At 47.0% G+C, this 16,426-nt stretch overlaps 1 protein-coding gene across 7 annotated transcripts in view; it reads right to left on the bottom strand.

Moving 5' to 3' along the window:
• Window positions 1-16,426, bottom strand: part of LOC138488896 (sodium channel protein type 2 subunit alpha-like) — a 1,049,646-nt gene that overhangs the window by 566,400 nt on the left and 466,820 nt on the right. For all 7 annotated transcript variants that reach the window (XM_069616277.1, XM_069616276.1, XM_069616279.1 and 4 more), the window contains one exon: window positions 16,075-16,347. In XM_069616277.1, coding sequence (XP_069472378.1) covers window positions 16,075-16,347 — 273 coding nt within the window. The remainder of the gene's footprint in view (window positions 1-16,074; window positions 16,348-16,426) is intronic.

The following is a 16,426-nucleotide window of genomic DNA, read 5'->3' as shown; positions in this document are numbered from 1 at the left end:
GGAAAACATTAGAAATAGTACAACACTATGTATGGTGGGACACTATAAGGTGGGATGTGGCAGATTACCTTCAGGGATGTAGGGTATGTGATAAAGCAAAGTCAATCTGTAAGAAACCCATCCGACTTCTACATCCATTGCCTATTCCTGATTGATCTTGGTAAGTGTGTTGGAACATGTTCCTTACCTGTAATTCCTGTTCTCCTGCATTGGTACCATTCATAGATTGACATGCTGTGAATAGTTCCCATCATTAGGCTAGGTATACTCGGTAACATAGAGCAGTTCAAAATTAAACTGAACTTTCAGTCTCCTTTATGCTCTAGTATAGTCGCTTTTGAGTCATACTGTCCACAGCCAATTAGAAAGGCCCCCTTAGCCCCCTACCCCCCACTTCCTCCACCCCGGCGGCCATCTTCAGATTTTTACATAGTGCACATAAGTGACAGTATGAGCCAAGAAGAGCCAAGCAGGGTAGGCGGGAGGTTCGCATGTGAACCTATGAAAGATTCCCATGCTGGGGAACAAGAGTTTCAGGTAAGTAACTTGTTCCTTCTCCAGCATTGGATCTTTCATAGTTTCACCATGATGTGAATAGATTAGAAATCAATACCATAACCATATTAAGGGCAGGGACAAGCTCCTTGTAGCACACTTATCACAGGAAACACTAACCTCATGCAAACAGGTTAAGTAGGGAAGACTGGCCAACCTTTGACTCTGCAGCAGAACCCCTGTCGGGATAGGTCCTAGCTTGAACCACAATTTGCAGTCATATCTAGCGAGGATGGCCATGGCGTGCACCACTTTCATAGTAATGGCGGCTGTGGTGATGACCCTCTTAACAAAAGCATCCAGGCGATTACCTTCTTTATATGAAGGTATCCTGGATTAATTGTCCGCAATCCAGGAGTTGTGTGCCGCCAATGATCTCCACCTTAATGCCAGTAAGACAGATCCTCCTCATCAGCTCAACAGCACCTTCCTTTCCTGTTACTCTCTGGCCGCCCACTCTGGGCCCTCTTCCTGCCCCTACCTGTGGGGCTAAGAACCTCAGGGTCATCTTCGACTCCACACTCTCCTTCTCTCCTCAATATCTCTGATGTCTCCAAGAAATCAAACTACCAGCTGTACCTCCTCAGAGGTATTCTTCCTTTCCTCACTTAACCCCAGTAGTTCACTGTCTCCAGAGCTCTGGTTCTCTCTAGGCTGGACTACTGCAACAGCCTCTTTCTAAATCTACCTGCCTCTACTCTCTGTCCTCTACAACTCATCCAGAACAGGACTGCAAGACTTGTCCTTGGCCTCAAGCCCATGGATCGCATCTCTCCAGCACTGAAATCTCTCTATTGGCTCCCAGTGGAGGCAAGCATCAAGTTCAAGACCCTCTGCATTGTCCACAACGTTTTCTGGGCCTGGGACCACAATACCTCCAACTCTCTACTGAAATATCTTCCTACTCGAGCTCTGCGCTCATCCACCTAAAACTCCTTGATGGTCAGTCGCTTCTCCAAGCAAGGAGTTGGGGGCAGATCTTCTTTGGCTGGTGCCTCCCTCTGGAACAGCCTCCCTACCTCTCTGAAACATCTCCTGTTCCGGAAGCACCTCAAGACCTTCCTCTTTGCTTCTGCCTTCTCTCTTCCTCTCCCCTGCTAATCTCCTGTCTAGTACATGCACTGGCCACCTGGCAACCCTCTGAATTTGGGCCCAGGTCCTTGCCTGTCGAACTGCATACCCAAATAGCCTATTGGCACCCCCTGCACTTGTGGTCTGTACCTGTAACCCTACAGTCACCTTTACTGTACTTATTAGACATGTGTCTGCACTTCCAACACTTGCACTTGCCACCTGTTGCAGCACTACTTGTTGTTTCCTGATTCATTGTTCTGCACTTGTCCATCCTCCCACCCCCCAGCCCCTGGCACTTCTCTCCTGCCCGCTCCCCTGCACTTGCGTGATCTGAAAGTCAATAAGCCTAGTAAGATCATTGTTTTTTGTCCTTCTGTTTGCCCCCCTGTTGCGCCTTTAAACACTTGTGTATAGGCGCATTATGAATGCCATATCATATCGTATGCTGGAACTGAGTATTATGAGGACAGCTTGGAGGAGTACTTGCGAGCTGCTGCTGAAGCTACAGAATCCGGTGTCAGCTGCATTCGCAGGCAGGCAGGCGATGAGTATGGGACCCTGTACATTTTGTCAAACCGGTCCTTTTTGGGAGGTGCTGTGGACGGATGGGTCATGGTAATGAGACATCCATCCCAAATGTGGTCCAAGAGTGGCATAGAGAAGATCAACTTTTTGTGCTGTTCCCTTCTTTGATATAGGAGGCTGTCCTTTTTATGTTCTTCTGGTGAAGGTCTGAACATTTTAGCAGCTCTACTCATTACTGCGTGAAAGGACCCAATCTTTTTGGGAGGGGAATCTCTGGCGGGGATCTGCTGGGATGATATCATCATATTCATCCGTTTCGTCAGTTGTGTGTACGGAATCCTGATCATCCTGAGGTTCCTCCTCAGATTCAGTTTGTTATTTGCAATGGCCTTTTCAGCCGCTGATATTCCCTAGTAGGGCAAGGAAGAGTGACAGGTCCACTGGGCCCTGCTAGAGGGTGCCTGGCTTCTGGTGGTGGTAATGGTGCTCCTGGGTCTGGTAACCTTTGTTGTAGGCTAGATAGCAGGGTTAAGAGTGGGGAGGATCTCTAGAAAGACATCTCTATGGGTTGGAAGCATTGGAACCCTGGCTGGTGGTGAGGGCACCCTGCTAAGCACAGTCTCACTTGAAGTTTTGGCCCCTTTGCCACCCTAGGTGGGGGCATGTCAGGTCTGGGGCTAGAAGGTGGGAATTCCCCTTCCAAATCTTCCTTTGAAGATACAGGTAGAGGGTCTAACATACGTAATGCAGGTAGAGGGTGGAGCTGAACCAACACAGCAGGTGATTGAACCTTTTCAGTGCTAGCTCCCACTGCCAGGGGATTGGCAGGAGGTGGAAGAGCTGTGAGCGCACAGGGATGCGCAATTTGTATTGACAGTGGTAGAATCAATGAGGATTTGGAACTTGTCGCAGATACCAATTTAGCCGTGGATGAGGACGTAGATGTCGTCGACAAAGTAATGTGTGTGATCGCTGACGGTTGAGGTATTGCCACCTCAACTGGGTTGTGGATGTTGATGAGGGTGTTTTGACAGCCGTCAGCAAGGTTTTCGTGGTCATGGACATTTTCAACAACAAGGTCTTTGTGTTTGTCGACCGGGATTTTGACATAGTTGATGTTGTGGATGAGGGCGTAGATGTCGGTCTCGTTGAGGGATATGATATTCCCTTATCCCTGGAAGAGAAAGAGAAAGGCTTACCACCCCATGGATGTCATGGGTGGTCTTGGGGATTTTTCTGAAGACCTTGATGGTGTCTTTGTCATGTCTATAGATGGTGGTATATGTGCCTTCTACCTGCTCCTGGCCGACTCACTGAACCTCTTACTCGAGGTGGTTCGGTGGGTAGTCCTGTCCTGCCTGAGCGAGGCATAGCCCCGTACTGAAGCAGATTCAGAGGTCCCCTGGGCAAGGTCGAGCCAAGCAACCGACCTGTGGTGACCATCTTTGAGGGTTTGGTTAGAGAAGGATTAACAAATGTCCCAATCCTGGATCACATGGTGTGATGGAGGCAGCAGAGGCAATTATCGTGAGGGTCCTCCACAAAGACGTTCATGAGGCCACATCGAGCCTTGACAAGATGTTTGCTCTTGATTTCAGCCATTTCAGGAGTCCCAAAAAGAAGAGTGCAGAACAACTGCTGCAGGGCTCAATACCGTTCCCGCAAACAAGGATCTGGATCCGTCATCGAAGTAGTGTTTTTTGTCGTCAAAAATTGATCATATTTATAAAGATATATTCGATATGTAGTGAGAGAAGTTTTTGGGGACTCAACACAAACCTGCAGTAAATAATCTGAAGATGGCCAAAAGGGGTGGAGCTAAGGGAACCTTTCTAATGGCTGTAGGCTATATAACCCAAAAGTGTCCAAACTAGAGCACAAAAGTGGTGACTGAAAGTTCAGTCTAATTTTAAATTGCTCTGTTACAGAGAATTCCCAGCCTAATATTCACAGCATATGAATCTATGAAAGATCCATTGCTTTAGAACTATCTATTTTATTGCCGATCTCCCTCAGGAAGACAGCAACACAGTAATTCTCACAGTTGTGGATTCCTTCTCCAAGATGGCCCATTTTACCACTGTGAAAAAAATACCTTTATCACTCAAGTTGGCCCAATAATTTCTATACCATGTATTCAGACTACATGGTATTCCAGAAGTGGTGAACATGGATATAGGTTGCCAATTTGTGCAAGTGTTTTGGAAAGTCGTCAGCAAAGCCATGGGGTCCAAACCAAATTGTAGGACAATACTTACAATGCTACATCACAGAACAGGAAAATGGTTGGACTCAACTACTACCTCGTGCAGAATTTGCATATAACGACTCCTTTCACACTTCCATCCACAATACGCCATTCCATTTAAGCCATGGAATATAATGTTGCTCCAGCTCTGTCTCATACCCCTCAAGCCTCGTACCTGCTGCTACATAATTCATACACCACTTACAGGAGGGTACAGGAGGGTATTAGCGCAGCTAAGAAGCATCTACAGACTGCTCAGGATCAAGCTTGTCATTCTGCTAGCAGAAAGAGAAGACCCACTCCACAGTACCGGGTCTACAACAAGGTTTGGTTATCTATAACATATAAAGTTACCTTCCTGTTATATGAAATTGAAGCCACTTTGCATAGGTCCTTTCATCAGTTCTCGTATAATCAACCTTGTTGCGATGCAATGAATATGTCCCTCTTGTTATAAAATACACCCTGTATGTCATGTCTCCCTTCTTAAACCAGTCACTCAATCCAGCCTTTATCCAAGGCCTCTTCAGGAAGGGTTCCCACCAGTGGGATCACAAGATGGATATGAGGTACACTTGGTGGTGGATTCTCGTTTCTTCAGGAGAACATTGCAATATTGGATTCACTGGAAGGGTTATGGTGTTGAGGAGAGGTCTTGGATTCCTTCTGATCAGGTCTCTGCTACCAGGCTGATAGCCAAGTTCTATAAGCCTTGTCCTTGGAAGCCTGGCCCTGTGGGGTTTCATTCCCATTCCAAGGGGATGGGGGTCTCAGAAGGGGCTTGCTGTTAGGACGTAACCCAGCAACCCGTGCCTCCCACACCAAACTCACCTTTAAGGCTGTTGCTCATGGCCTACAGATAGCCATGGAGGCTAGCCTCTCGTCCTTCCATTCCCCGAACGCCGCATGGCTGGTGGGAACGGATGCACGTGTAGGTCTGTTCCTTGCGTACAATCGGGATGACGTGCGTGACCAAATTAGAGGTCTATTCCTCTGCACTCATGGCGTTCCATGCAGTTGCAGCTGGCACCCCATAAACGGAGGAACAAGGCACAAGTTGTTCTTGCAACAGATTTATTCCACGCCAGGACCCTTTACCGGCATTAATTCTCACTCAGATAATTAGATATTTAGATGTATTGTTTTACATATTGTATCTTGTCAAAGCCTGCTCCTCTTCCCTGTCCTTGGAGCTACCACCCAAATTTCCAGCATCCAGTTAACCTCTCATGGTGAGCACCCTCCAGTTCCTGTATTACTATTATTGTGATCCATAACCTATTGCTTCCTAATCTTTCCTTATGTGTCCCCTCATAGCTCCAGTACCCACTATCGGTTTCTAAGGGGGTGTGTCCAGTAGCACCCCTGCCCTGAGGGATTAGCTTACCTAAATAGTTCCTATTGCCAGGGGCGGGAGAGGGGGTCTGGGGTAGGAGGGCATTAACTTCCAGGGCCTCTGAGAGATATGCATCCTGTCCTGTTCCGAATTGAAGGCAGAGTCAGGTCCAACAATTCAGAACTCAGAAGTTGCGGGCGGGCCAGTAGAGAAGGGTAGAAAGTAAAGGGAACTACTGATGCGACACCAACATAACTCGTACAACCCAATCAGATGTTTGGACGCGGGTTGATAAAGAACCGACTACACAATTTTTATAATTATAATTGGTTATTTATAACGTGCTTAATACCCAGATATTTCTAAGCGCAGACACAAGGATCAAACCTGTGTTTCTCCGTGTCGTCTTGCTTCCAAGACGAGTGCGTTGCCCCTGAGCTATCCTCCAGAAACAAAATAAGAAATTGTCATAGCAGTTATGTTTATTCATGTGTTTCAATGTTTTATTTTTTCTTACAAGGCAACGTTGACATACATTGAATTGTAAATGCTAATAAAAAAAATGTCAAACATAAAAACTGCGATTTCACAAAGTTTAGAGCTCTCCTATTACTTTGCCCTTGCTTATCGAAACCGAACAAAACTTTAAGAAAAACCTGAGTTGGTCTATACTTCTGGGGGAACACTTTGCGAGGATTTGTCAAATGCTAACAAAGTTATAAGACACCCAAATTTGCTCTTCCGAGTGGTAGAGCAACTTAACCATAACTATAGGTTTGCTGTTATCGCAGACCATGCAATATATATTTATAAATGTATACATATATTTCCCTTAGAGCATCAAACACTTGCTAGCTTTTAAAGAAAAAAAGCTTTCTTCAGGGTCCTCTGGCTCTATGGGAATCTGCACGCATGACAGAGAAGAGGGGAAGCTGGGTCTGGGTTTAGGGGGCGGGGGGACAAAGCTTCCACAAAGAGGCAGGGCATCTAAGTTTCTCTAAAGGCTAATATGTTCTCTTCTTGGAACCTCACTGTCTGAGGGTCCTAGCTTCGCTTCCCACCAGGGATGGAGAAGCGAGGGAGGATCCCCTGGGTGGAGGGCCCTTGAGGATTAGGGAGAGGATATCCACAGGTGAGGCATGGTATCCCCCTTTCCCTAATGAAGACCAAACCAACCCTCCCCCGGCCTTTATAGGCTATTGTAACATATCTCCCCACATTTTCCAATATGCACCCCACTGTGGTACTGGGACAAGGAAGAGGCAACTAAGAGTAGTCAACACTAGTAAATCATTTACCGCACTCTAGTACTGAGATGAGGAAGAGGCCTGCAGAGTATTGTAAAGGTCAGGCATGTCCTTTAACTATGGTCAGGCAATTGGACTAAATGATCACCAGCTGTGGTCACTTAGTGAGCTCAACGGACATACAAATACGAGCTGTTCACAGAGAAGGGGGATGCACAGCAGGCTGGAGCGTGATGCCGGCTGGAGCTAGAAGCTGGTGAACTGCAGAGACAGGAGCGGGAGACACGAGTGCGGGAAGCCGTGTCAGGCAAGGACGAGAGACGCTGGGTCGAGGCAGGCACAGAGACAGTCGGAAGTCCTTTGCAGCCTCTATGTCGGGTCACAAGCAGGTGCTGCGGGGTTCCAAAGCACTCCGGTCATCCAGGGCCTGCGGGAGAGCGAGCTGCACTCTTCCCAGCCACCACGAGAGAAGAGCAGAGACTTTAGAAGCTGCAAAGGCACAGAGAGGAAAGGAGCTATGCCAACGGGAGCTGCCGCCTGATGCTGGTGAGTGTGGATGGGAACCACTCATATCGGGGCGCTCCGAAAGCCAGCAATAAGCCTTTCTTGAATGTCAAACGTTGTGGAACTTGTCAAAAGCACTTTTAAATACTAAAGCAAGTGCTTACAATTGTAAATTAAATTGAAGGTAGTTTCAACAGTGAAACGGATAGGTTTTGAATACCAAACAAACTGAACACATTATTGAATACCGTACAGAATTAAAGCAACATGAAAGTAGGATTGAATAAGCATTTCTGAATGCCACACAGAGATGAAGCAAATAATGAGCATGTCTTGAGTGGAATAAAAGAAATGCTGTGCCGGTGGCAAATATCACAGAGTGAATTGATTGAAATACAAATGTTGGCAAGCAAGTAAAATCACAAGAAGGGTGTGAGAAGAGAAAAAAGTATTTACACAAGCCAAGCAGTCGAGGTACTACAGGTTAAGAGGAAAGCTGGATTGGAAAGACCCAGAGAAGTATCAAGAGTGTAACCAAGTGAATGGTGATCAAACTAACCACAATAAAGTGTTGGGGGGAAATAATCCTGATGCAAGAAATACATTTCACTCTCAAGGGAAAACAGTGGAGAATTGTTGATAAAGCACATGGAAAAGGGGTGTCAGTTGCATGACCTTTAATGGGTGGACCGCGTGGACTGTCAACTGTGCCTAGACCGAGGGAACCCCTGCATGGGAGCAGTATTAAAGAACGAGAGCCAATAAAGGGGTATAGGTTATGTGGGTGGACTGTGTGTTCTGTCAACAGCGCCTAGGCCGAGTGCTCTGCATGAAAAGCAAGTGAAGGGAGAGGTGTGAATCTCAAAAGGAGCAAGTCAATGAAAATATACAAGGAAAGACTTGTGTTGTAACAGACGTATATTGGTGACCCAGTGAAAATGACTCATAAAAAGAGGGTTGTAGAGGATCGCAACCCTTTGAGAACTATTTTGCTTTGTGAACCAGTGTAAATTATTCATGGTAAGAGGGCTGGAGAGGATCGCAATCCTTTGAGAACTGTAACTGTTCTGCTTTGAACTTTGAACGTTCTGTCTTGAACTTGGGCAAGGGAACCCCAAGAGTTTTTGTGGAACTGCTTTGAACTTGGAAAGGGGAGCTGAAAAGTAAGCTAAGATCTAGAAGAAGCTCAGAACTTTGTTTAGAAAGTATTATTGCTGAATTCCCTACATATTGTTTAGCTTTAGTTGTGAGGGCAAGTATAGGTTTTGGGCACAGACAGACGTTTAAGTTGAACTCTTTGACTCAGACTTTCCTTAGTTTTTTAGGTAGGGAAATTCCACCTTAGTTTAGGAGTAGTTAGGCCTTCATCCATCCTGTCATTTAAGTTAAATAAAACAAGCTTGTTTGAACTTTGAATTTGTTGTCTGCGCCTTGCTTCATGATGCCTTCACAGGTCTCATACCCAAGGGAACCTGTCCTGAGGCTTCTCAATACTGTTTCAATACTGTTTCTCCTTCACCTCCTTGACTCCTTGACTCTTTGTCACACTATCCCTAGTGTGACGTCCGCTGTACCCATGATCCCTCACGCGTGTAGGACCCTCAGATTGTATTTTTTCTGACATGAGGTAGCATGAGGAGTAGTGTGAGTACAGATTATCCAAGCAGATAGATAGACTACAAGCATCCATGCACCTTCTCTCAGAGGGGAGGAAGGGCGGGCGCATGTGAATCTAAGCAGATACAAGCATAAGAAATACTATTACGGTGAGTAATGTATCCCTTCTGAGGCTTGTGGAATCTGCTTAGATTACATGCTGTGCATAGATTAGCGAGCAGTGTTAGAAGAAGGAGGTGGGATGTGAGAAGGGTCATAGAACCGCTTCTCCCACTTGAGTTCCTGTCTTGGAATGAGTGTCAATGCAGTAGTGCTGAGTAAAAGTATGAATAGAGCTCCAAGTAGCTGCTTTGCAAATGGTGACAAGGGGTACATTTGCAATGAAAGCCAGAGTGGCTCCAGTGCCTCTTGTAGAGTGGGCTCTTGGCGTAAAAGGCAGAGTTCATTCAGAAAGGGAGTAACATAGCTGGATACAATTGACTATCCACTTTGAGATGGCACCTTTAGAGATGCAATCTCCCTCTCTGCCTGTAGCTACGGAGACAAACAGTTGGTCTGTTTTCCTTAGCGGCCTGGTCTTGTCTACATAGTAGAGGACCGCTCTTCGCACATCTAGAGTGTGTAGTTTCACCTCAGCAGAGCGTTTGGGTTCTTGGAAGGCGGCCGGAAGCTCAATGGACTGGTTAAAGTTGAATTTTGAAATGAACTTAGGTGAGAACCTAGGGTGTGTTCGTAGAACCAGTTTATCCTTATGAACAGTAAAAAAAGGATCCTGCACTGACAGAGCCTGAATTTCACTGACCCTTCTTATGGATGTAATGGCTACTAAGAAGGCAGTTTTATAGGTCAGGTGTTTGAGACTTGCTTTATGCATAGGTTCAAAGGGTGGGCCCATGAGTTTAGCGAGCACCACATTAAGGTCCCATCCTGGTGGTGGGTTAGAAATTGGAGGGTGGAGTCTCTTTACCCCTCCCATGAATGCTTTAACCACTGGTACTTTCCACCACGAAAACCTTGTTATGGGAGGTGGTGTAGGCTGACAACGCCGCTAGGTGTACCTTGAGTGAGTTAAATACCAACCCTGCATCCAGCAGGTGGAGCATGTAGGTGACAATATTGGAAGGAGTGCAATGAACCGGGTTGATTTTCTTATTCTGGCACCAGGTAAATCTTTTTCCATTTATCAAAATAACAGTGCCTAGTGTTTGGTTTCCTAGATTCCTCTAGGATGTCCATGCACCTCTGTGGTAAATTGAGATGGCCAAACTCTATGACTTCAGGAGCCACGCTGCCAAGTTCTTTGAGCTGGGTCAGGATGCATTGTTTGACATTGGTGCTGGGGTAGTAGGTTGTGCCAGCACGGGAGTCTGATGGGTTAGCACACTGCTAGTCTGCGTAGGTGTGGGAACCACAGTTGCCTCGCCCACATGGGAGCAAGTAGGATGAGCGTCATCGATTCCCTGTGCCTCTTGTTGACCACCTTCCTCATGAGAGGGGTTGCTGGAAAATCATAGGCAAAAATCCCTGACCAGTTCATCCACAGGGCGTTCCCCTTGGAGTCTGGCTGAGGGAACCTGGATGGGAATCCTGGGCATTGGCCTGTGGCGAATAGGTCTATAGTGGGGAAACCCTACTGTGAGAAGATGTCTTCTACGACTTCTCTGTGTAGACACCATTCGTGTTCTTCTGGGAGGGGATCTCTGCTTAAGGCATCTGCTAGTGAATTGAGATCCCCTGGAACATGTTGAGATGACAGGTAAATGTTCCGTCTGAGTGCCCATGTCCAAATTTTCTGGGCAAGCCTGGACAGATTTGGCGAACGAGTCCCTCCCTGTTTGTTTATGTAAAACATTGCTGTCGTACTGTCTGTTAGGATCTGTACTGACAGGTTGAACAGGTGGGGTTCGAATGCCCAAAGCGCTCTGAAGACTGCCAGGAGTTCTAGCAGATTGATATGATTCTTGGCCACTGTGTGAGACCAGAGACCCTGAGCTGTGTGGTGGAGAAGGTGTGCTCCCCACCCTGACAGGGAAGCGTCTGTAAGTGACTACAGCTTGTACCTCTGGATCGTAAAAGGGTTTCCCCTTTGACAGGTTCTCTCTTGTCCACCAGTCAAGACTTTGTACAAGTGTTGGCGAAACGACCACTGGATCGTCCGTCCCACTGACCACTTGCTTGAGATCACTGTTTCGCCACCATTCTTGCATGGGTCGGAGGTGCAGGGTGTGGGGGGACCGTGTGGGGGACCAGGTAAATACATGCTTAGCAAACGCATCGCTTTGCGCATCCTTATCTGGCGACCGAGCTGATATAGAGGAATTTGCAGTAGTAGATTCTGAATTCTTTCCTCTGATGGAAAGGCCAACCCTTCTTGAGTGTTTAGTACATCTCCTAGGAACTGCTTGATTTTTTCTCGTTGATAGAGAAACCCAATTCGAAGAGGAGGTTGATCGTTCTTTGAATGTTTGATCTGCAAATTACTGGGGTCTCCCCCGTGATGAGCCAGTCGTCCAGGTAAGGGTACACTGGGATTGCCTCCCTGCGTAGGTGTGCCGCCGCCACCACCAGTACCTTGGTGAATACCCTTGGAGCCGAGGCTATACCGAAGGCAGCACCTTGAACTGGTAGTGCTGACTGTCCACCTTGAAGCGCAGGAATCTTATGTGCGCTGGGAACATGGAAATATGAAAATAGGCATCTTTCATGTCCAATGTTGCCATGTAATCCCCCCTTTTTAGGAGGGGGATTACTTCTTGGAGAGAAGTCATGCAAAATTTTTGGGGCTTGACATACTTGTTTGCAGGGCATAAGTCTAATACTGGGCGCATTGTCAAATCTTTTTTTGGCACAAGGAAGTAAGTTGAATAGATACCCTTGTTTACCTGGTTGCCCGGGACAAGTTCTATCGCATCCTTTGTGAGAAGATTGACAATTTTTTCGAGGAGGATCTTCTGGTGGTCCAGTGAATGTATCTTTTGTCGTGGAGGGTGGTTGCGGGGGCGCCCTAGCAGTTCGATGCAGTATCCTGCGGACACTGTGGACAGCACCCATCTGTCCGATGTGATCCCTTCCCATGCTTGGGTGAAGTTGGAAATGTGCCCCCCTACTGGGGATGCATGGGAAGGGACCCTGAGCGGAACGTCACTGCTTTGCGGGAGGCGTACTGCCTCTGCCGGGGCTACCTCTACCTCTACCACGGGCCCTCTTGTTACCTTTGCCGTAACTTTGGATAGTCTGCTGGTTGCCACCCCATGAAGTACCCTATCCCTGTGTATAATTGGAGCCCCTCTGGGAATTTTGTCCGCGTGAGCGACGAAAAATTACTATTCCTTCTTTGATTAGTGGGCTTATTCGTCAATTGTCCCAGGGACTATAGAGTATAATACTCGTCTTTGGCAGTTTTCAGTGCGTCCTCTACCGCTTTGCCAAACAATACATTCGGTTTCACCGGCATGTCAATAAGGGTTGCCAGGGTCTCAGGTTTAAACCCTGGCTGTTTTAGCCAAGCGTGCCTTTTAATGACAGTGCCCTCTGCTATGAGCTGGCCTGCATTATCTGCGGCATCAAAGGTTGTCTTCAGAATGCAACCGGACACGGCTCTACCTTCCGACGCGATCTGGGCCAACTGACCCTTTAGTGCTTTCGGTGCGGAGTCAATGAGAGCAGCTACCTGCTCCCACTGGTGGCAATTATAGCTTGCCAGCAGAGTGGTGGTGTTGGCGATCCTTGCCTGGTAAGCGGAAGTGGAGGCAACTTTCCTGCCTAACCCGTAGATTATTTTGCTCTCCTTGTCTGGGGGAGCCTCAGATGATGATAGAGGTGTCCCCGCTCTTTTTCTGGTGTTGGAGATTACCAAGGATTCGGGCTTCAGTTGACCCCTTATGTAAAGAGGTTCTGACTCGGCGGCCCTGAACATCTTCTCAATTCTGGGGTTCACAGCTTTAGTGAGGTTAGGAGTGAGAAGGGAAGGATCAATTCTACGTTGGATTGATTTGAGAATAGGAATGGCTTGAGCAATGGGTCTCTTGTCCCCCACTAGATCCTCTGCAAAGTCCCTCTCTTCCTGCACCCCATGAGTATCTATGTGGAAGTGCTCTGCAGCTTTAGCCAAGACCTGATTTAAAAGGGGCTGGTTATCTATAGGTGAGTCAGAAACCTGTGGTTCCTTGTTAACCGGGGAGTCCATATTGTAGACTTCCGCATCGTCTTCCGTCTCCCTCCTCCTCATCCTGGCCCTTGTCATCCCCATAATACTCGACCCCAGTTTTTCTGCTGTTTGTCCTTTTTCCCGTGAGTGGAAGAGTGTTTCACTGATTGTTTGGCCTTTTTTCGGAATCTCTCTCCTTTGAGTGCGCACGTCGGGACTTGGAGGCAGACACCGAACAGGCTGCCAGAGCCGACTTTTGGTGTGCAGCTTGGGGATGGAGGTCGGACTCGTCTTCTGATGAACGAACCTCCGTTACTTTAGGGAGCGAGGCACTCTTGGCAACTGTGGATGGTTGCTGTGTGTCGTGCAGCGATCTCGACCTGGAACGCCCAGAGGACACCGATTTGGTGGACCGCTCTCTTTGTGCCTCTTTCTTCCGAGAACTCGACACGTGTGTTGAGTCTCGGTTGGCCTTAGTGTTCTTAGGTGTAGAAGAATGGGTATCGCTGGTGTCGCCGGGTCTGCTCCCCATAACTGCCCTGCCGGATAATCCTCCGAGGTCGGGGACTAGCGCTTGCAACCCTGCAACATGGCTAAAACCCAGGGAAGTCCGCGCAATGCTTCCGACAAGTATGGCGGCAAAAAACAATGAAGGTGCTACACGCGTGAGGTATCATGGGTACAGCGGATGTCACACTAGGGATAGTATTACTGGCACGCCCTGTGTTGACGCCCATTTTCGAAAAAACAAACTGTAATACTCTGCAGCTTCCACTAGATGTCGGCCTATGCACAGCATGTGATCTAAGCAGATTTCACAAGCCTCAGAAATATATATATGGCAAACAATATACTGATGACATTGCAGAGGCACATCAGTAAATTGGAACTGAGGAACTCCTGCAGATGAAGGGGTGTGGGGGCACTTCCTCTGTGATGCAAACTTTTGGGCGGTCAATGGGGGATTCCCTCGAAAGTTCACACACACACACACACACACACACACACACTTGTACTTAGCACTTTGTTCCACAAATCTATGATGATATAACAGGCTTTTTGTCTTTGTCGGTAAACCTGTAAACACCTTTAGAGGTATGTGCTTCTCCATTACGTACTAAGTGCTCATCTGAGCAAGGATGAGCAACAATGCAAGCTGGATATAAAACATGATGCAAATGCTGTGCGACAAAGTCAGTAAGCTCACACTGTCAAGAGTGGATGGGGACCCCTCTCACCCTGGGGTAAGAGGCTAGGGTGGAAGACAGAGATAGTCCTCACACAGAGCGGGAATGTGGCAGTTGGGGGGCCTACGTCCCTTCTTATAGGGTGCTTGTACAGAGTACCACTGGTACTGGCTTGCATGATGCTGGCCAAATTCTTTGTTTTGCTTAGAAAATTACTGGTTCCAACATGCACAGTGAGTTAAGGACAACAGAATGGCCTGAGAGAGGCTATGGCAGATTGCGGAGGAACAACACACACAAATCAGCAACTGAATGAAGCAATGTAGCTGCACTATTATGGGAGAGAACCGAGCGATTATCAGCGCAGATGCAGCGAGCTACCAAATGCTTCATAATCAAAGGTTGCTTACCTGTTATACAACCATGGAGTGGCTCACCAGTCTAACAAACCAGCCGGCGAGCCAGAGAGACCTGTATATGAACTCTTGGACTCAGAGCAGCATGCCAACATTGCCAGGCAGACCGCACATGCAAAGGACAGGGCATAGATCATATTTTATGTCTTTTGCATATTGTTACACCTCCTGGGTAGGCAGATTAGGTGGAAACTGGCCAGGGAACTAGTAGGGGAGGATAACAAATTGTGGAAAAGGGGGAGAATATAAGAAGTCCCAGGAAGCCAGGTGGGTTGTTCGGTGAGGTCATAGGAGGAGGCAGCCCAATAGACCAGGCAGAGGAAGGATGGCGCAGACAATAGTGGAGGCCAATTATTTAGGCAATGTGCACTGTGAGGTATTGGCTGGTGAAAGAAAATGGTTCCAGCAGTTGAATGAGTCTGTGCTTAGGGATGCATGAGCTAGGGAGGGACTGTCCATTCCTAGACAACAGAGAGAGGGACAAGTCTTAGAACCCTTTTATATTGAAATAAAAACCCTTGCAATGTCTCTGCCAGTTGGTGGGTCCTTGAGGACATCTATGAAAGTAGCAATCCGCTTACAAATTGTAATGCACTGAAAGCGAAGTTTGATTCAATTAAGGTCATGCAAATTACATTTTTGGGAGACAATACAATTGAAAAGAACTACAGTGAAAGTGATAGGCACAGTTAGCCAATGGTGTGGCTAGAGGGCAGGAAGGGCCCCAAGAAAAACCCCACAGTCATTTAACAATGTGGCCACCATTTCCCTGAGATGCTAACAAAGCTTTTCAGTGGTTACACCAGTTTGTATAAAGTACAGAAAGACATGAACATGGCCACCTATGAAAGGGAGAGGTGGGAACAGCCAAACTAATCCATTCCATATATTGAAGATGTAGCAGGTCAAACAGGTCACCTCCATTTTTTTAAACAAGAAACATTTCAATTGAGATTCTAAGATCAGATAAAAATGATATGATAGGGCATTTATAACGCGCCTGTACAGAAGTGTTTCTAGGCGCGAAAATGGAGATGTAATGTGAGGGAAATGTGTTGCTGTATGCTTGAAGGCCATACAATGTATTCAGTCATATACTTCAGAATCTTTACATTCACGGCAGTGCCTTCCCTTTACCAGATTCTAGCCTTCAGAATTTTTTGATGTTCTCCTAGCCATGCAAAAATATGTAAGAATGATGTGCTCAGTGATACTTACTTGTCTCGGTGACATATTCATTCCAGTCAAACGTCCTCACTGTTTTGTTGTAGAATGTACCATTTGACTCGGATGTGCTGTTAAAGTAGAGAGTCACATTCATTCCGTAAGCAGAAGGGTCAGGGGGCCATTGGAGACATTTATTCCTCAGGTTGCCCATGAACAGCTGCAGTCCTATTAGGGCAAATACACTGAGACAAAAGACAGTCAGAATCATGACATCGGAGAGCTTCTTCACCGACTGAATCAAGGCTCCCACGATAGTCTTCAGGCCTGTAAAACAGAGTATGTGTGAATAGGATGTTTTTACTTTGGTACTACACAGCAATACAAAGATACATTATTTTACTTC

The sequence above is a fragment of the Ambystoma mexicanum genome, chromosome 9 (assembly GCF_040938575.1).
Source record: "Ambystoma mexicanum isolate Mex_15411 chromosome 9, UKY_AmexF1_1, whole genome shotgun sequence".
In the NCBI taxonomy this organism is placed as follows: Eukaryota; Metazoa; Chordata; class Amphibia; order Caudata; family Ambystomatidae; genus Ambystoma; species Ambystoma mexicanum.
The sequence above is the reverse complement of the archived record's forward strand: the minus strand, read 5'-3'. Positions and strand labels throughout refer to the sequence as shown.